This window comes from Drosophila mojavensis, unplaced genomic scaffold (genome assembly GCF_018153725.1).
Source record: "Drosophila mojavensis isolate 15081-1352.22 unplaced genomic scaffold, ASM1815372v1 contig_136, whole genome shotgun sequence".
Classification (NCBI taxonomy): Eukaryota; Metazoa; Arthropoda; class Insecta; order Diptera; family Drosophilidae; genus Drosophila; species Drosophila mojavensis.
The window spans coordinates 9,472,699-9,493,265 of NW_025318667.1; the positions used below are offsets into that span (position 1 = coordinate 9,472,699).

Consider the following 20,567-nt stretch of genomic DNA (forward strand, 5'->3'; position numbering starts at 1 on the left):
GCGATATTTAAAGTCTTCATCAAATGTTTGCTGATGGACAGTGAAAGTGCGATTATAGACTATGTAAAAGCTCATCTTCAGCAATATCTGCTAATAGAGAGAGTCCCTATTAGAGGCGACTCACAAAGTTGTCAGTATTTGACTGTTGCATACCTGTTGAGCAACGTGATTCACAATGGTTAGCCTGCATAAAAAAGCTCTCGAAAGCCGCCCCATGGAATAAAAAGCTTGAGCTCGTTTACACGTTGCGCACGCGTGACCATTGCAATTGTAAGAAACTAATGTTGCCTGGGTCCATTTTATGCTCGACCGCACAGATCGCGTGAAGCGCACGTTCAAGTGGACAACGGACTGACTGATTGACTGACTGACTGACTGGCTGACGGACAAACGGACTGACAATCGAGACGGACAAAAACATGACGTACCTGACATCCGTTTGTCAGCATATCAAAGAGCCCAAATGCACTCAGTGCACATGAAAAAGGAACTGGAACTGGAATTGGAACTGAGACTTGGTACGGGCAACGGGCAACGGGCAATGGACAACGGGCGACCGGCAGGCAGATTTTGGAGTTACACTCGAGCTCTGAATTTCGTCGGAACTTTGACTTTTGAATAAACGTGTGAATGGCTTTTTGATTGCCGGCGGTCGCCTTTTGAAACCCGCCAGCAATTTGTGAGGTTTCGTTTTATGGGACTTTTGGGGATTTTGCCTTTCATACGTAAATCTATATATTCTGGAGTTACACTGCCAAAAAGAGGCTAAGCTAACAATGTGATAAGCACAGAACACATACAGCCGATATTTGCCAAAGCAGCAGAGAGTTTTCAGGGTTCAAGAATTGTTGCTTAAATAAAACAAAATTTAAGATACTCCATTTTTTTTTAGGCCAATATACTTATACCAAATGTGGGTCTTCAAATTTAAATAATATTGTTGAATGAATCTGAACATTTGTTAATACAAACATTGAAAAATATAAATATAAATAAAAACGAAAAAGAAAATGAGTGTAAGGTGGGGGCGCTAACCTGATGACGCGCAGTGTATATAGCATATATGTATATTGGCTATTTTTACATTTTGCTCTTCCGCATATCCTATAAGCCGATTTCGTGTGGATGACTTGCAGTGGCCGTTGTTAATTAGAGCATTTCCTCTTCGGCTTGCCTCAATTAGCCCGTTGCAGCCTGTTTTTCTCTTGCTCTTTTTATGAGCTTAGCCTTGATCATGGCCAAAAGCTGTCACATCGCGGCTTTATGGCATTTTAGTTATTGTTGTCGCTGCCGTGTGTGAGCCGCATGACAAATGCAATCAGACAGCGAGCGGGCCCAACTGCCTAATCATAAATGCACGACTGGCAGCCAGATGGAGCATGTGTTGAGCCACCACAAATAAATTGCCCAGATATTTGCTTCTATAGACACCTTAAAATCCCAGCAACAACAACGAGTGCTAAATGCTTTTGCCAATTCCAAAGTGTGTCAGGCGAAAGGTTTCAATTTTTCGTCTTTTCTTTTCACTTGCGAAATTCCAATCGACGAAAATTGCAAAAAAATTTTCACAAACATTTTCTCTAAGCTCCATTCAAATATGCTTCTCAGACTCAAGATCCTATGTAGCAAGTTTAGCTAAGACTAAATCGATATGCTTGGGAGGGCCTATCTAGATAATTTTTCCTTTTACTCTGCCCATTTCGAATATCAAGTTAGATATTCTCTGTACTTTCTAGAGTCGAACGTAAATATCTTTTACACTCTTGCATCATATTGAAATAATGCAAATATTAAAACAAGTCAACTCTTTAATGCTTCAGCCTTACCTTAAGCCATGTCATAGCTGTGACAGTTCTCAACGGAAAAGGAATTGCGTATTGGCTTCAGTGTCTGGTCTTACTTGCAGCTTTGGTCTGCTATGAAGAAGCAACCTAATTGCTTTGACCCACTGCCACCCAAAAGTGGGCAAGTTACTTCCCCAGACTGAATGGCGACAATAACAACAGCAACAACAACAACAACAAAAACAACAACATCAACAACTGAAATACGTGGATTCATTGCTCTTGTAATACATTTTTTATGGCTCCATAAGCCATAAGACGTCTTGGCCAGCTTGGCCGTCTTCGTCTTGGATTGTCTTCAGCCAGCACCGCAGCCAAGCCCCTATCATACTTTTGCATTGATTTTCCATTTTCAATTACACTCACATACAATAAAGCATATTAGTGGGCTGATAAATCCTGCCCAACTATGGGAGATGTGATCAAGCTTAAGTCTTAATATAAAAGCGAGATACAGAAATATATAGAAATATATCTATTATGAACTAGCTGCGGATGAAATCTAAAAGAGTGCAATCAGAGCAGCCAGTGCAACGTTTAAGCATATGACATAAAGAGAAGAAACGAAGGACAAAAAGCAGAAGACAGGCAGAGCAGCCAGTGCTAACGTTTACAAATCTGACATAGAAGGAAATCAGGATATTGAGAGAGAGAGAGAGAGAGAGAGAGGAAAACACATGCTTGAGAAGCGCAGCTAGTCCCTGTCAGTGTCAGGCTTATGAAGTCCACATATAGCGGCACAGGGCGGAAATTTAGAATTACTTCAGTGTTTTGTTAGCGTATCGAAAATTCGTTCTATAGCAAGTGGATGGCTACATGTTTCTGATGTCTCTGATGTTTTGTCATTTTATTGGCATTGCGGTTGGCTCCGACTTGTCTGCCGACTTTGGCGTGAGGATTGCGAACGAGGGTTGGCTAGAGGAAGACATAGAGACGCGGGACACAAAGACAGAGAGTCAATGCTGTAGCAACAAACTGTTTTCACAGTTATTCGGTTAGTTGCTGTTGTTGTTGTTGTTGTTGTTGTTGTTGCGTTTGCCATTTATATCGGCAATTGCTGTTGGGCACCTTACAATCATGATTAACATTAGTTTTAACATGATGATTAAACACTTGATAATCCATAATGAGCGAAGCCTATAACAGATGTCTATATTAGTCAAGTCACGCAAATTATTAAATATTCGTTTAATGCAAATCTACTATGAAAATTATACTAAAGCAAGTAAGAAAGCTCTAGTCGAGACTGCCCGACTACGAGATCCACTGAACCCTTCGAGCAACTGATATTTCAATAATTATTCGCATATGCATACATACACGAACACACACAGACATACGTACGCACGCATTGGTCGCAGTGTTGGCTTACTATGGGAAGTTAATTGTTTAATAACTTTGTGGATGGACTATCTTCATGAAACTTTCAGATTATGAATATAACATAGATATGCATGTATTTTCTAAAGCACAAGTTCCTAGTATTTGAAATACGCCTTTTACAAATCTGAAGGTGAGGGGGTGAATTAAGGATGGGGGGTAAATTTTGACAAAAACCGAAACTGTATAAAATGCATATACATATAAAATTTGGGGACTCTAGCTTTAAAGATGTAAAAGATATACATTTATTACTGGTTTTCGATAATATTTTTAATCGATAATAAAATAACGGGACAAGTTATCGATATTTAAAGTCTCGATATACGCGTGCTATACACGGACCTAGAAAAAAAATTTGTAGATCTTATATCTTCTGAGATCGACGCGTTCAAACTTACGGACAGACGGACGGACGGACAGAGCTAAATCGACTCAGCTCGTCGCCCTCATCAAGAATATATATACTTTATGGGATCTACCACGCCTTCTTCTGCCTGTTACATACATTTAACAAAGCCATTATACCCTGATTTCCCATTTTTAATGGGTAATATGTAGGTCAATATCGCTGTCTCTCTATATATATATATATATGTATGCAATATATATATATATATATTTATCATTTATATATTTTTACAACTTATGTAAATACATAAATCTTTATACATATGTATGTATATTCGTGTTATCAAGTATTTAGGCAAATGCATGCAAAAAACAGCGGAAATCGATACCGAGAAGGGATGTGAGTGACGAGCAGATACCCAAACTGAGTTTTTTTTCGAATTTGTTATGATTTACAATAGATATTTAACTATACTTATCGATAAAGATAATATAGCCGATATTCCCTAGCTGCTCCTCTATTCTGTACTTCATGTACTCTTTCCTCCCTTCGTCCTCATCCCCGTTCTAATATTTCTTTCGCTTCCTCTTTCTCCGCTACATTCAAACTATCGTACACACGACTGACAGCTTTTAATTACCAGGTATAAGTATAATCAAATAAAACTGTCTTATAATATATAATAAAAAATAAAATGTACAGTATTAAATGAACGCTACACAAGGAAACATATTGTTGAGAATATCTGGCTAAGTAAATATTGTAAATGCATACAGTATCTTATCTTAAAAGACCCTAAATACATACACGCACGCGCTCAAATGATTAAATATATTCGAATATTTGATTTGTAAAAAGGGGCGCTCAAATAGAGATAATCAACTATATTTTTCCGGGAAAAAAATGAGAGAGAATTTTTTATGGCCAGCTACGTTTGCATTTGCTGTGAATCATTCACAATTCGGATATCCGATTTATAAAGGTATTTAATAAGGTATTTATAGAGTACTTCTAAAGCTACGAGTAAACGTATTGTCAACTTAGATGAAAAAATGTTAGAAATTTTAGACATATGTCCTACATATCAAATAAAAGCTTATAATAAATATAATATTATATATAAATATAATAAATATAAATATATAATGTTATATTACTTATAGCCACGAAGTCATTCCCTTCATCTGGCTCTCTAGCTGTATTTCTGCTTCTCCCTCACACTCTCTACCTTTCTTTCCAGCATCAAAGAAATTTAAGATTTCTTATCAATTTAACGCTTTGTCCTTGTCTAATATAAAGAACAAGCAAAATTTGCCTTTGAACCGAAAAATAAGAATACTTGAAAATCGAACATTGATTAATCGATGATATTCATTTTTGATAACTTTCTCTGGTAGTTGTATGCTCTTCAATTTTGTTTGCAGATGTATTCAATTTGCTAAACGATCTCAACTAAATGGGCATCGAAATGCTAATGGAAAACACATGCTAGATCAAAACCTACATGTGAGAGATGTGTCAATGTATGTGTGTGTGTGTGTTTGTATATCATCATAGCATCATCTTTATAAATAATCAATATTCATTTTTATTGTATTATATGGTAATCGAACAGCAACTGCGACTATTAACTAAATATTGAAACAAGTTTCGTACATTAACAACAACAACAAAATAAGATGAAAACAAGTAAGAAAGCTCTAGTCGAGACTGCTCGACTACGAGATCCCCTGAACCCTTCGAGCAACTGACATTTTAATAATTATTCGCAAAAAATTATTCGAAAAAAAATTCAAGTCTCTAGCTCTTATATCTTCTAAGATCGACGCGTTCATACATACGGACGGACGGACGGACAGACAGACGGACAGGGCCAAATCGACTCAGCTCGTCGCCCTGATCAAGAATATATATACTTTGTGGGATACACTGCTTGTTACATACATTTCAACAAAACCATTATACCCTGATTTCCCATTGAAAATGGGTTCAGGGTATAAAAATTGCAAATGCAAAAAAAAAAAAGCCAAACACGTTTTTGTTTTTGTCGTATTTTGTTATTACTAATAATCAATGTCAGTTAATTAAGGTAAACAAAACGAAAAGTTTACTCTCTACTCTAGTAATTCATTTGAAGCAAAAATTTCAAGGCTTTAGCACAGGAGATCCATCATAAAGGCTTAAACATCGACTTTAATATAATATATTACAATATACACAAAATTTTACCAAATTTTGTTCTTATTTTATTATACTCATTCACGAAAGTGAATGAGTATATTGGTTTTGTGCAATGTCCGTCTTGATGTCCGTCCGTCTGTCCGTATGAACGCAATCTATTTCGGCGCGATTGAAGCTAGACTTGAAATTTGGAACATATACTTGTGTATATCTCCGATTTATAAAGTGTTAAAATTTTCCCGATCCGTCCACTAGGGGCGTGGCAAATCGGAAAATGCATTTTCCGATATGCCAGAAATTATGTTAGTTGAAGAGCTAGAAAGCTGAAATTTGGTATGTAGGTCCGCGTCGACCACCCTAGATCACGAGCTATGGCGGATATATGTATCTCCGCCCATTGGGGGCGTGGCAAATCAAAACATAACTACTAAATTGTTGATGGGATGTGAATGAGTATTCCGCAGTCGGTAACACCCGACTGCAACGTTCTTACTTGTTTTTTTTTTTATTCTGACAGAGAAATTTGAAATTGAATTTTGTTTTTTATTTTTTTTTTTTTTTTTTTTACAAACTTGATTGTGCGTTTATCAATAAATTCCATTTTCACGCGAATGCGTTATAAAAGTCCCTCCGACTAGAGTATTTATTCAAGTAAGTTTTCATATGTTTACTAAGTCAGTAGACAACTAACGTAATTATTAGCCAGAAGTCTGTTAGCAAGGTCAGATCGGCGTTGCTTCTGTTGATGAGCAAAGATCATGTGCAGAAAATGTTAGATTTTTGCTTACCATTTTGTCGTGTTGGACGATTTGATTTCGCCGATTGTGTGCGTGGCCAGTGAGTAGCCAAAATATGAATGTGGATGGCCGTATTTGATTAGCGGTTGCCGTTGCTCCAAATTGAATGTCCAGGTGAGGACACAAAATGTTAACAATAAAAGATAACGACCAATGTGCCTAAGGCTCACAGCCGGCTTCATCTTTGTTGCTGTTCCACTCAGGTCGACAACAGCGATAGCAACAACAACAGGTAGTCAGCGCTGTTGTCGCTGTTGCTTGACTTCTTCTAAATATTGTTGTCTTGTTCCTATGCACTTGTTGTAGTTGCTGCTAACTTCTTGTTTTGTTTTGAATTACCGCTTAAATTGGCGGTCTTTTTTTCGTCCGGCAAATAGCAGACACAAGAAACTTTTCAGCGAAAAATTTTTTTAATTTTTGCATAACAAACTCGCATAGATTATAATACTTATTATCAGATGATCACTTAACATGAAAAACAATAACAAAAAAAAATGTGACGATAAGCACGACAAATGGAAAGCGTTCCCGTTCCGTTACGGCGCGTCTACAACGTTCGACGTCTGTAGTGGCAATGAGTCACAGAAGCGCTAGGCCACTGTAGGTTGCGCAAACACCAGTTCCATTTCTGGTCATGTTAACTAACAGCTCTGTTGTGACGTCACATTTTCAGATTGTGCTCTGTTATCCCGACTGAAGCTTGGCGGGCACTTCAATAGAGATACGTCAAGTGGTCTAAAACAACCAAAATTAAATTATTATTAATTATATATAAGCAAATTTCGATAGTAAATAACAGGGACCGCCAATAGGAGTTACACATAAAAAAAAAAAAATGAGGGTCAAAAGAACTCCCAAGAAGAGAGAGGAAAACACACATAAGGATTTCTTTCATGGCGAATTCAAAAAAAGGATAAACTTTTATTTGTAATTTCTTATTAAAAAATTATATTTAATTATTAAAATTGATTTTTATGATAAAAAATAATAATAATAATTATTACAGAACAATTTTTATATAAAAATCAAACCATAATCACAAATTTTATTACTTTGCACTAAAGAAACTAAGTATATAATGGAATAAGCTGGGGGCCTCTCGAAAGCAGCAATGATAGGCCAAAATGTCCATACATAGCTAACTGAATTTTCGCCATCAGTATTGTTTATTTATGCCAATCTATCTTCACATTCAAATATATAGCTCCAAAACCTAGAAAGAAGCAAAGAGTTCTGCATATCATCTATGGCCAGATTCGTAGTATATTGAATTAATTTAGTACATATGATTATGCTGATTGATGGGAAATGCATAATACTTAGTACGCACAACACGTTTTATTAACTCTAATTCATTTAATAATACAAATAACAGTGTCAAAATTATTTGATTTTCATAAAAATTTAAACGTGCGCGCACCATTTTCTGAAATAATGGCGTCACACTGTTAAAACAGCTGACCGCCTTACATAACCTACTAACTCAATCGAGGCCTTTTAACAGTGTGCATATTTTATTTGTTAACAGTGGCAGGCTGCAAAGCCTGTTAAACAGCTGTTAGGCCTGCCAACCGGTTTCATTATATTTAAATCCGTTGGCAGGTGCGTGCGCGCATTTTTTAAGCTGCGCAGCAAAATTTTGTGAAGAAATCAATGAAATCAAATTGGTGCAAACTTAATGTGCAGCAAAAAGCAATGCAGCATAATCAAAATACAAGAAAGTGGTAAACATTAAAAAAAAAAATTAAAAGTGTGTCTAATAAGTGAAGCCTAAAATAAGCTTTCAATTGGCAAATTGTAAAACTTGAGGAATCAATAAGAATTATATTCAAGCTTAGGCTGAGGCTGTAAACAAGAAACAACCCCCTCCACATAACCAGGCAGCAAAAATGTCTTATGTGAGTTGTGTGCTATATATATAATCTATTCTATTTCTTATATAAACATATCAAATTTGCAGCGTTTGAAGGCTACGAAGTGTCCTACGGACGAATTGTCCCTGACTAATCGAGCGATTGTTAACGTGGCCGATTTTCCAGATGATGTGAAGTATGTGCCCCAATAAGGAGAAACATCACAATATATTTCTATTTACTTATTTATTTATGCACATATATCTCTGTATTATTCAGGTATGCAGATATTTCACCCGCAGCGGGTCAACATTTTATATTCGCACTGGAGAAGACAATGGAAGTGCCCAGAGGCTATGTAGGCTTCTCTCTCGTCCAGCGCAAGTGGGCGATGCTCTCCATCAATCAGGAGCTGGATGTGCGCCCCTATCGCTTTGATGCAAACTCCGATGTCATAACATCGGTATCCTTTGAAACCGATTTTCTCCAAAAGAAGACGTAAGTGTGCAAACTGTGGTAGATAAAAGTAAGGTTAACTTGAAAGAAATTGAGGTTAATTATAGAGAACAACACTAAGGTTAGGTAACAAGTACAGGTAAAGTTAAAATTTTGTTTCATTACTTCTAAGTAGGTCCAAAATTGGTGTGCGAGTAGACTTGCTTAATAGGTTTGATCAGTTCCTGCTCTTTCCTGATAGATCTTAGACAGAAGAGGTCATAAGTCATGACTGTCAAGGAGTCTTATCTTAGGTGTGACATCTTTGAATAACAAATAAGTAAAATGGAGCCGTCCCTCCCCATTCATTTTCCCGCACAGCGTTTCGCAGGAGCCGTATGACTCAGATGAGATGGCCAAGGAGTTCATCATGCAATTCGCTGGCATGGCCTTGACTGTTGGCCAATCGTTGGTCTTCAATTTCAAGGATAAAAAGCTACTTGGCCTGGCCGTCAAGGTGCTGGAGGCCATCGATCCGAAGAGCCTGGGCGAGGGCAAGGAGCCAGCGATGCGTAATGTCCGTTTCGGTCGCATATTGGGCAACACGGTGGTGCAGTTCGAGAAGGCAGAGAATAGCTCCCTCAATCTGCAGGGCAAATCGAAGGGCAAGGTGGTGCGCCAATCCATTATCAATCCCGATTGGGACTTTGGCAAAATGGGCATCGGCGGCTTGGACAATGAGTTCAATGCTATCTTTCGTCGTGCGTTTGCCTCGCGTGTCTTTCCACCCGAGCTGGTGGAGCAGCTGGGCTGCAAGCATGTAAAGGGCATCTTGCTCTATGGGCCGCCTGGTACGGGCAAAACCCTGATGGCTCGTCAAATTGGAACCATGTTGAACGCCCGTGAGCCGAAGATTGTGAATGGACCACAGATATTGGATAAATATGTGGGTGAATCGGAAGCGAATGTGCGACGGCTGTTCGCCGAGGCCGAAGAGGAAGAGAAGCGCCTGGGTCCGAACAGTGGACTGCATATCATCATCTTCGATGAGATCGATGCCATTTGCAAGCAGCGTGGCTCCGTGGCTGGCAATAGCGGTGTCCACGACACCGTCGTCAATCAGCTGCTGACCAAGATCGATGGTGTGGATCAGTTGAATAATATCTTGGTGATTGGCATGACCAATCGACGGGACATGATCGATGAGGCGCTGCTGCGTCCTGGTCGCTTGGAAGTCCAAATGGAGATCAGTTTGCCCAACGAGGAGGGACGCGTCCAGATCTTGAACATACACACAAAACGCATGCGAGACTTCAACAAGATCAGTGACGATGTCGACTGCAGGGAGATCGCAGCGCTCACCAAGAACTTTAGCGGTGCTGAACTCGAGGGTCTTGTGCGGGCAGCACAATCGAGCGCAATGAATCGGTTGATCAAGGCCGATGCCAAGGTCACCGTCGATCCGGAGGCTATGGAGAAATTGAAAGTGAATCGCGCTGATTTCCTACACTCACTGGAGCATGATATTAAGCCAGCCTTCGGCACCGCCCAAGAGATACTCGATAATATGCTGGCACGCGGCGTCGTCAACTGGGGTCAGCCCGTTAGCAATCTTCTAGAGGATGGTATGCTCTATGTACAGCAGGCCAAAGCGCCCGAATCCAGTGGTCTTGTCTCGGTTCTTATTGCTGGTGCTCCAAACTCTGGAAAGACGGCCTTAGCTGCCCAACTAGCGAAAATGTCCGATTTTCCGTTTGTCAAGGTCTGCTCGCCAGAGGATATGGTCGGCTATACGGAGTCGGCCAAATGCTTGCACATTCGCAAGATATTCGATGATGCCTATCGCTCCACACTCAGCTGCATTGTCGTCGATAATGTGGAACGTCTGCTCGACTATGGACCCATTGGACCCAGGTATTCGAATCTAACGCTGCAGGCTTTGCTTGTGCTGCTCAAGAAGCAGCCGCCCAAGGGACGCAAGCTCCTCATTCTTTGCACCTCCAGCAGACGGTAACCAGTTACATTTGCTTATAGCTAAACCCGAACTAATTCTCAACTGCTTACAGTGAAGTCTTGGAGGAAATGGAAATGCTTTCAGCCTTCACAGCGGTGCTGCATGTGCCCAATCTATCCAGTCCGGAGCATGTCATCTCCGTTCTCGAGGACACGGACATCTTTAGCAAGGGCGAACTGCAAGCCATTGGCAAGAAGATGGCTGGCAAACGGTATGTATATAAGCCGATGATGCCACTGACCCGATCTACATTCATCTATACCATACGTTCTAAATATTCACAGCGTCTTCATTGGCATCAAGAAGCTACTGGGCCTTATCGATATGGCTAGACAGACGGAACCCTCTCAGCGTGCCATCAAGTTCTTGACAAAAATGGAGGAGGAAGGTGGCTTGGATATGGTAGCACGCAAATAAGTTAAGCAAGCGAGATCGGAGCTCGTCTAATTGCAATCTCAATTATTAGCTTTTAAGAAAATGAGTTTTCGCCGATATACTAACGCGTTGTTATCATATATATATATATTGTATATATATAAATATTTAAATTTATATAAATTTATATATATGCAAAAGTTATTTATTCGAAAATAATCCCCACACATACATAACCGACTTTAACTGCTTCGCATTGTTTCGTTGGTCCAGTCCACTTATCGATTCCCGTTCCGATTCCAAAATATTCCTAACCTTCAATGGGAAAAAAAAAAAACCAAACAAACAACAAAAGAAAAAGAACAACCTTCCACTAAACTTCGATCTGTAGCAAAACAGAAATGTGAGACCTGTGACCTGATTTGGCATTGCGGCTGGTATTACAAATAACATAATCCTATTTATATATAAATACAAACATACACATATATATATATATATATATATAAATTAATTGTTTACTTTATAATTGCAATCAAAACTTATATCTCGATAAACGATAAACACCTATAAATAATATGCATTTTGTAGCTGCATTGAATTTGTTAATTAATATTATTTAATTGTTGTTTTTTGTGCTCTTTTTGTTATTCAACTAAATGTTTCTATCTTGTTAATCTTAAGAATTTTCCTTCGAATAGAGAACACCAAAAACATATTTAGGAAATGAAACGTTGTTTAGCTTGCAAAGAGTTTAAATTAATTACATAATATTATACAATTAATACGCAATATTGTTAATCGCCAATGTTATAAACTTAAATAAATAAAATCCAATCTACAAAAAAAAAAAAAACGTAACTAATCCTTGCCTTTCTTTATCTAATCAGGTATATCCCAAAATTGCGCTAAATTTCGGAGTGACGTCGATTTGATATTTTCGCTTTATTTTATATATAAATTAAACACAAACATGAACTTTTTAAAATTTTAACATTTTTTATATAACACGCATATTATTATTAAAATTTTCTGTTTTATTGTACATATTATTTATAATTCTGTTCAATATAAACTTTATTTAATCCTATATACATAGCTAGCATTTTACTTTTCAATTATAGAACGGAATTATAAAACCAAATTGAAAACTCTTTTATGGCAAATGCATTTATTTATTGGTTAAACACAATCAAATTTAAATTCTAATAAATATAAGTTGGCAAAACACATGGACAAAAAAAATTTTAATATAAGCATGTATGAAAATTAAATTAAAATATAAAATCGATTTGAGATAGAGCCTTCAATAGCATGCATATAAAACTATTTGACGATTAAAAAGGATGCATAAAACAAATACATATGGCCGATTTCTATATATATATATATATATATATATATATATATATATATATATATATATATATATATATATATATATATATATATATTTATATATATATTTTGCAACTGGCACTGTTGGCTGCCTGGACTTGCACTAGATAACGGTGCGACTGTGATTGAGTGTGAGCTTGCCACAGCGAACGCGACGCTGCAAACGCTGTGAATGAGAAATTCAATCAGAAATGGCGAGTCTATAGAGAGCATATGTGTGCAGTTTGGCATACCCGATTGAAGACGTCACGCAGTATACGATTGCTGCGACGGCGACGCTCCTCGCACTCCCGATTCTGTGCGGCAATCACCTCGGGCAGTTTCTCGCACCGTTTGCTGGTCAACGCCTTCATCTGGCGCGTGGTAAAGATGCGAACGCGAGCTGCAGGACAAGCATATCGAAACATTAGTGAAAACTCAACGGGAGTCAAGGCAGCACGGCACTTACAGGTGGCAGGTGGTGGCAGCTGCTCCAGTCGCTGGTCCAGCGAGTCAAGGCTGCCGTATTCGATGAGCTGCTCGAGCTCTTTGCGGCGTGCATTGCGCAGCAGCTGCATCTGATTGAGAATCGCTTTGCGCTGCTTGGACTGAGCGCAGAACTGTGGGCGAGCACGTTGCAGATGATCCTGCAAGGATAATGACTCCGGCGTTTCCTCGCTGGCGTCCGCACCCGAACTGAAGTGTATGACATAGGCAATGCCACGTGGCCGCACTTGCAGCATATGCTGAGATTGCCTCTGTTCCCCCTCCAAGCCCTGCTGCTGCGGTCGCTTCTGCTCGCTGGAACTGGAGCTGTGCTGTGATTGACGTCGACGCTGGCGCAGCTGCAGCTGCTGCTGATGGCACGCCACATCGTCATACTGATGCGTTGTTGTCGTTGTTGTTGTCGTCGTCGCCTCACATGCATTGGCCAAACTCAAAGGTATGGACATCTCCGAGCTAATGCACAACATGGATGAGGTGGAGTTCGTGGTTGTGCAATTGGTACTTGCTGCAGTTGTTGCTGCTGCAGCTGCCGATGCCGCTGCCGCAGTCGTCGTCACTGTTGCTGCCGCAGTGTGCACATGGCAAGGCGAGGCATGCGAGTTGACCACTTGATAGTAGATGGCGCCCTCATCCAGACAGCCATAGATATTGCCAACAGCCTGAGCGTATTGCATTTCCATGTATTGACTTTGTGGCTGTTGTTGGCATTGTTGTTTTTGTTGTTGCTGTTGTTGTTGGTATTGATGTTGCTGACATTGCTGGTGTGGTTGGAGTTTCTGATACGGGCATTGGTGCTGTAAAATAGAGATAGAGACATTTAGTTACGATAGGATAGCGATTTCTCTGACATTCTTATATAGTTATGTAACTCTACATTTAAGTCTACGGCTGAGATATTACATTAAAGACAAGACCTGGAACCCGAACCCATATCAGCATTGTTTACCCTAAATGATTGGGCCAATCAAACTCTCTCGCCCTCTCTCACTCACTCATACACCCACACCTCCTCTCTACCCCTCGATTGGCATTCAACCTCTTATCATAAGATCTGTTTGGTTTGCAGTGAAACCTTCCAATGCGATATCTCCCAATCTCTATCTCTCTATATATATATCTCTCTCTCTTTCTAATCTGTTAGTTCATAAACAAGTTCCCTCCCTCCCTCTCTCTTGGCCCTCTTCCTCTAACAATGTAGCCCAGTGAATAGGTTATAGAAGCTCCAGCTGTAAGATCCGTTTGCAGTGAATTTATATCTCACCATGTGGCACGTGGCATGATAATGTTGCTGCTGGTGCAGCTGTTGCTGCCGATAGATGACGTGCTGCTTCTGCTGCTGCTGTCGCAGGAGGAGCTGTTGTTGCTGTTGCTGCTGCTGCTGCTCCAGGCGTTGCTGTTGCTGATTTTGATAGTGGGCCATGAACTGGCGCTGTCGCTGCTGGACAAAGGAGCAGACACTCTCGGTGCTGCCCGAGTGTTCACTAAGTGCAGTGGGCGTGGCCATTTTGCTGCGCTGCAGCTGCTTGGTGGCGGGCGTACGTGCAGGCGGGAGTTGCGGTCTCGTCGGTGGTGGTGGTGGTGGAGGAGGAGGCGGAGGAGGTGCAGCCGCTGGACCACCAAGGCTGCAGGGAGGTGTTGCAATGGTCGTGGCTGGTGGCGCTGCTTTTGGCCTCGCTTGATCTAATCGCTTCATGCCATTCACTGCATTTGGCATGGCCTGACCATGGTCCTTCTCCAGCTGGATGGGTATGCGCACACTTTTTGCGCTGGATGGGGGCGGGAGCACGCCCTTGGCAGCGCTGGTCAATAGATGCTGTAGCGTGCGCAGACGCATAATTTCCGTTTCGATCCAGTTGAGCTGCGTGCGTCGCTCCGAGTCCAGCTGGACGCGTTGCTGTCGCTTCTCCTCATACTCAATCTCGCTCTGCGTCATGGGATTCAGCCATTCCTGCACGGCTGCCTGCTCGTCGACAGCCTCGACGGTGTATCTAATCTGTATATTTGTCTTTTGGGTGACCAGCTCATTGGAGGCGCCGCTGCTAGTGGATGTATAGCTGCAGGGCAGTGGTGAGAGTGCGGGCGTGGCCAGGCGTGTGCGAGGAGCAGGCACAGGAGCAGCCAAAGAGACGAGAGCCTGCCTGGGCGTAGCAGTATAGGCGGGAGTCAGTGAAGCTGCGGCCCGAGCAGCAGCTGGACTAGGTGCAGTAGAAGGCACAGCTGCTGGAGCTGGCGTGGTTGCAGCAGGCACAGGGTGCTCCAGCGAATTCCTTTTACTTGTATTGACGCCCACGTCCTTTCTGAGATGCTGGCTGTGGCGCAAAGTATCTATAGGCAAAGGAAGTATGGGATATATCAGAGCTAGCTCCACTGAACGCTAATCGTATCATACCTGCACCGCCAGCTATAAATTTCTCTCTTCTCTGCTTCTCCTTGAGCTGCGCCTCCTTGTGCTGGCCGCGCTTGACATCGGTTCGACTGTTGATGCTGCTGCTGCTGCTGGTCATCAGATCGAGGCAGGCCAACCGCTTGGCTATATCCCGGATGAGCTGTTTCTTTTGGACATAGCTAAGGCTGCGCTTATTAACCAGCGAGCAGAGCAAATCAATGCCCAGATCCAGATCGCATTTAGCGGGCGAGCTAGTGGAGCTCGAGCAGCTAGACTTATTTAGCTGCTGCTGCTGCTGTTGTTGCTGCTGTTGCTGTTGCTGCTGCTGTTGCTGCTGCGGTGGCTGTTTGTTCTCTTTGTTCTCTTTATTTTCCTTGTGCTCCCTCCTTTCCTTGTTTGTGTTGCGGCGGTTGCACAGCACCTGCTCCAGCTGCGCTGCATATTCACGCTCTTGACGCTGCTGCTCCACATGACGCAGCAGCTCCTCGGCGCTGAGGCTTCGGCTTTGGCTTTGACTTCCACTGTTGCTCTGACTGGTCGAGGGACGCGAGTTATGCTGATAGTCAAAGCTGCTCACGGCGGAGGTGGCGCAACTCTCCCTGCGCGAGCTCTGGCTGGGCACAGGTGTGGGCGTGGCCACGGGCGTAGCTATAGGCGTCGTTTGTGGCTGACTGCAAGTGCGATTGCCTTGGACAAAGGTGCTGGAGGCAAGCGGTGCAGCTGGCTTCTGTTGCTTTTGCTCCTTTTTGCCCTCCTGCTGCAGTCGATTCAAATCGGTTTCTGAATGATTGGGTCGATCTCCTCCTGGCCATCCTGCAGCAGGCTGTATGGCCGCCTCTAATACTGAGCGCTCCAATGTGCTAATATTGCTGGCGGAGGCAGCACGACCATAGCGATAACCCACATCAGCGGCGGGATCCCATTCAAGACGCTTGTGCGATTTGAGCGCCGATTCCGGCGTTTGAGTCTTGCGGTTTTGTATCAGCGGCGTTTGCGTCTGCGTGCCTTTAGTTGGTGTGCGCACATCCTCGACTGAGGCGGATGCGATGCGTGGACCACTTGCCGCGTTGGTATCCATAACAATGGGTATCTGTTTCACGTTCTCAGTTGACGAGACGCATTCCTTTTGCTTTCGAGCGACGGCCTGGGCAGCTGCGCATGCAGCTGTTGTTGCAACCCCCAAGCTGCTGCTACGACTGCGACTGCGGCAGCGGCTGCTTGGCGCGCCGACGCTCACGTTGCTGCTCGTTGTGGAAGTGGTTGATGAGAGGGCCATGAAGCGTTCCAGGCCCAATTCACGATCGTTGGACAGTTCCGCCAGATACTCTCTTATTTTGGGAGTAATGCGCGAGGTACTCTGTAATTTTCTATCATAATGTAGTCTACGATTTGTACTATTATTGTTTGACATTGCTTCACATAGCTTTTGAATTTCGAATTGTACACAAGTGCGAGCCAGAAGTACGCAATGGCAAATGCGCAGCGTCAGTGTGTACACACCAGCTAATGTTTGTGCATTCAAATTTATCGATAGGCGATAATTGCATTGATAACATAAATTATTGAAAGCATTGGCATTAAAAACAAATATACATAATTGTAATTTTACTAATTAAAATAAAAATCAACAAATAATATACATTACCGAACATATTTAAATGTTGTTTATTGGCCAAGGCAGCCAAATTACCGATTGATCAAACTATATGAAGCTGTTAAATTTGAACTATGCGAGAGTATATTTGATTTCATGATCGCAATTCAAAATGTTCAAAAATTATGTTTGAAAGTGAAAACTATTTTATAATTGGTTATATTAAAAGACAAATACTATATAAATAAATTATAAAGCTATAGAATGTATAATCACTATATGAATATGCACTGCGTGCACTAATAACATTGGTTACTGATAACATTCTTACTTCATTAACAGTATGTTAGGCTGCAACAAGACTGTTAAATTTAAACTAATTTATCAACGATCAAAAATCACCACAAATATTCTGTGAAATGCAAATAAAAACAATTTGTTTGTAAATATCTATCCGAACTTTATTAATAGGGCGTTTAACATAGATTATTATTGTTTGGGCGATTGGGTTGATCTATCATGTACATAAATAGCTATTATTGTGGTAGGCTAAGGGTGTACGCTTGTATATAGACACTGCACCGATAAATGCAAGAGCCAATCGATTTGTTCGAATCGCTTGACGCCTAAAGAGCGGGAAGTACATATATAATATATATATATATATATTTGAACAAATTTCTTAAAAAAAAAAAAACGATATACACTTAATAATTTTGCTCGCGGTAATACCCCTAGCATAAATTTGGATCTATATCGCTAAATACAGATGTCTAAAAAGCACATGGCGTGAATTTTAAATTCAATTTAAAAATTTTTAAATGCAATAATGTAACAAAGTTGTATATATGCATGTATGATGGAAAAACACCTGCGCAGGTGTGTGTGTGTGTGTATGTGTGTGAGTGTTTTTTGGTGCTTGCTGAGACCGTTATTTCCTTTCGCAGTTCCATAAACGGATGTAATATCTCTTCTTGATTTTGTTTGCTTTGATGTTTTTTTCACTTTGTTGTTTTTTCTTTGTTTTTGGAGCTGTCTGGTATGGCCACCGTTCGATTATTATAGGGTATAATAATTTGAATTTTCATCACAACGTTGAGAAGGTATTTATAATGAAGAAATGACTAGGCCGACGAGCTGGTTCTTTGGGGGATTCGGAGATTAGGATTGTGACCGGGTCTTGGACCGGTGCTCAGCGCCGCTGCTGACCACGATCGTAGAACAATAAATATGCCGGCACACTGAGTACCTCATCAATTGATACCTCACGTACAATGGTATCCGATGTATAGAACCAGCTGTAAGTGTGAATATTTATAAGGTATAGCAATATATATATATATTTATGGATATGTAAATGTATATGGCTTATCTCCAATTACTTACCGATGTGCATTGCGTAAGGAACCGCGTCGATAGGTCACAAAGTGTCCGCTATTCGCCTCGCCGGAATGTACGACCACAGCGAGCAGCCGATACAGATTCTTTGGGAACATGGCACCGAAGCCTTCGCCGCCAGCACCGCCGCCATTGTTCATGGGCAAGCTGGAGGAATACAGCGACATGGTCGAGCCCCAAGGTGTGCCCGCCTAAAAAGAATACACAAATTGATTCAGAGTGGGAAGAAAGAGCAATTTCGTTTAGACTCACCTGACTGTTTAGATGAGGCTGCACAAAGCTATATGGCGCCATGGACAAGCTCTCGGGAAAATGCACGTAATCCTGTCGCTTGCACACCTGCCCGGTGGGCAGCCAAACGGTGCGCGCAATGTGGATGCACAGGCAAGCTGGGAGCTTGGCAAAGGTCACAGATTTGGTGTGCATTGTTGTCTCATTGCATGAGTCGCATTTGACATCGCTCAAATCCTCGGAGGTAATGTACTCGCTGAGTAAGTGGCCCAAGCTCAGGCCAGTGCGCCGCTGTGAGGGCAGATTTAGGGTGATGCTATCGAATTTATCATAGCGCACAGCGGACTTGGAGCCGCAGCCATTGCAAACGATTTGGGCGCCCATAGCGCCTTGAAACGGATGCGCCACCTGGCTGGGCATCATGCTCGACCAAATCGACACACGGCCAGGACCGCGGTTCAGACGCTCCAGCGAACGGCAGGAGCTCGAGACGCGTCGATTGAGGCCCTCACCTTGGTGCTGCTGTTGCTGCTGCAGCTGCTGCTGTTGAGGTAGGCGAGGACGTGAGAGACGCTCGTTGCCCAGCATTGGCGAAACGTTTAATGGCTCCGCCTGCGTCTCAAAATCCAAGCCATAGCCGAATGGCAGAAAGGTGGAGGCGCCGCCAGCACCAGCCGTTGCTGGCGTCATAATCTCAGAAGTTTCACGTTCACACACCGAGGCTGGTGAATCTGGTGTGTGAGCCTCGGAGCGGACCAGACGTTGTAGGCTGGTCGCTTCATCATACTCCATATTAAGGAAATCGGTTAGCATGGCACTGGAAGGTCGATTGGGCTGATCGCCAATGCGTTGGCCAGCCATGTTGCAAGTGCGATAGGCAGCTGCTGCGGCTGTAGCAGCTCCTGTGCCCATATCCAAGCCGTCGCCAGTGTCGTTACCAACGTTCATTTGATTGCTCGCACTGGCCGGCAGCAGGGCATCGGACAAGCAGCCCACCTGCTGCGGCCGTGTGGCCTCCTCCTCCAGTGATGAGAGCAGCACATGGAACAACTCATGTGCATCATGCTCCTCCTGCGGTATTACCCAGCCAAGGGTATTTAGGGCGCGCAGCACTGCGCCTGGTGAATGGGGATCACCACGCAGTGTGGCGTGCGTGCCATTCACCACCTCCAGGGTGCTCAGCATGGAGCTGATCAAACTCTTGCGATCAGGCGAGGCACCATTGTACAACTGCAGCCAGGCAATGAACTGTGGACAGGCAGCCAGAGCCTGAAGTAGTGTATTAAGGAAGCAGGTGCGGCCAAAATTGTGTAATCCAGCAATTTGGCCGCGGCGCTGACGTAAACGAGAGCCTGGCGATAGCCAGAATAGAAATGGGGAGAATTAGTGTGAATAATTGCAGCCAGTGTTGCACAACACTGAACGACAGAGAACGAAAACAAGTCGAACTCAACTTACCCGATGGGCCCCAAAAAACGAAGGCGCCCACAACGGCGGCCACCGTGACACCGGCGGCCATCAAAATCTTCTCACTTTCCATTGTTGTGATTCAGAAACAGGGCTATGGGCGGGCAGGTAGGAGGGGATGGGCGGGAGGCGTTGCACACACTACTTTTAGCACTACAACATCGATTGGCATTAACAACAAACACACTGCACTTGGCCAATGTTACTCTTCTGCTGCTGCTTCTTTTGGTTGTGTGTGTGTGTCTCTTTGTTACCACAGCTGTTTGGTTTGCTTTTATAATATTAACATTAAAGCCTAGAAAAAAAAACCTGAAATTCTTCTATACTATTGTGTGTCTGTCTGGTGTCTGATGTTTAGTGAGTGGCCCTGCCACAT

General features: G+C 42.3%; 4 protein-coding genes across 5 annotated transcripts in view; 1 reads left to right on the top strand and 3 right to left on the bottom strand.

Moving 5' to 3' along the window:
• The window catches only part of LOC6585059 (integrin alpha-PS1), a 58,329-nt gene extending 51,216 nt beyond the window's left edge, over positions 1–7,113 (bottom strand). For both annotated transcript variants that reach the window (XM_032732608.2, XM_002010663.4), the window contains exon 1: positions 6,546–7,113. In XM_032732608.2, coding sequence (XP_032588499.1) covers positions 6,546–6,736 — 191 coding nt within the window. In that variant the 5' untranslated portion in view covers positions 6,737–7,113. The remainder of the gene's footprint in view (positions 1–6,545) is intronic.
• A 1,047-nt stretch (positions 7,114–8,160) lies between these two features.
• Positions 8,161–11,555, top strand: LOC6585060 (vesicle-fusing ATPase 1). The gene is made up of 6 exons (XM_002010664.4): positions 8,161–8,452; positions 8,515–8,603; positions 8,687–8,905; positions 9,224–10,852; positions 10,909–11,067; positions 11,141–11,555. The coding sequence occupies exons 1-6, from the start codon at positions 8,444–8,446 to the stop codon at positions 11,271–11,273; spliced, it is 2,238 nt and encodes a 745-aa protein (XP_002010700.1). The 5' UTR covers positions 8,161–8,443; the 3' UTR covers positions 11,274–11,555.
• Positions 11,556–12,694: 1,139 nt separating this feature from the next.
• LOC6585061 (Alstrom syndrome protein 1 homolog a) lies at positions 12,695–17,012 on the bottom strand. Its single transcript, XM_002010665.4, has 5 exons — positions 15,505–17,012; positions 14,377–15,440; positions 13,078–13,909; positions 12,863–13,011; positions 12,695–12,795 (listed from the first exon to the last, which is right to left on the bottom strand). The coding sequence occupies exons 1-5, from the start codon at positions 16,910–16,912 to the stop codon at positions 12,733–12,735; spliced, it is 3,516 nt and encodes a 1,171-aa protein (XP_002010701.1). The 5' UTR covers positions 16,913–17,012; the 3' UTR covers positions 12,695–12,732.
• Positions 17,013–17,530: 518 nt separating this feature from the next.
• Positions 17,531–20,563, bottom strand: LOC6585062 (ubiquitin carboxyl-terminal hydrolase 30 homolog). Its single transcript, XM_044011458.1, has 4 exons — positions 20,183–20,563; positions 18,746–20,076; positions 18,482–18,684; positions 17,531–18,393 (listed from the first exon to the last, which is right to left on the bottom strand). Exons 1-4 carry the CDS (start codon positions 20,262–20,264, stop codon positions 18,288–18,290), a joined length of 1,722 nt encoding a protein of 573 aa, XP_043867393.1. The 5' UTR covers positions 20,265–20,563; the 3' UTR covers positions 17,531–18,287.
• Between the last annotated feature and the right edge of the window lie 4 nt (positions 20,564–20,567).

What these genes read in the sequence shown, in the direction of transcription:
- LOC6585060 (XM_002010664.4), top strand. An exon ending in GATTTTCCAGATGATGTGAA is followed by an intron (nt 8,604 to 8,686) that starts GTATGTGCCCCA and finishes TGTATTATTCAG; the next exon opens with GTATGCAGATATTTCACCCG. An exon ending in GATTTTCTCCAAAAGAAGAC is followed by an intron (nt 8,906 to 9,223) that starts GTAAGTGTGCAA and finishes TTTCCCGCACAG; the next exon opens with CGTTTCGCAGGAGCCGTATG.
- LOC6585061 (XM_002010665.4), bottom strand. Translation starts at nt 16,912, where the DNA reads ATGTCAAACAATAATAGTACAAATCGTAGACTACATTATGATAGAAAA. An exon ending in ATTTATAGCTGGCGGTGCAG is followed by an intron (nt 15,441 to 15,504) that starts GTATGATACGAT and finishes CTTTGCCTATAG; the next exon opens with ATACTTTGCGCCACAGCCAG. An exon ending in TGCGTGACGTCTTCAATCGG is followed by an intron (nt 12,796 to 12,862) that starts GTATGCCAAACT and finishes TCTCATTCACAG; the next exon opens with CGTTTGCAGCGTCGCGTTCG.
- LOC6585062 (XM_044011458.1), bottom strand. Translation starts at nt 20,264, where the DNA reads ATGGAAAGTGAGAAGATTTTGATGGCCGCCGGTGTCACGGTGGCCGCC. An exon ending in CGTTTTTTGGGGCCCATCGG is followed by an intron (nt 20,077 to 20,182) that starts GTAAGTTGAGTT and finishes GGCTATCGCCAG; the next exon opens with GCTCTCGTTTACGTCAGCGC. An exon ending in AGCCTCATCTAAACAGTCAG is followed by an intron (nt 18,685 to 18,745) that starts GTGAGTCTAAAC and finishes TATTCTTTTTAG; the next exon opens with GCGGGCACACCTTGGGGCTC.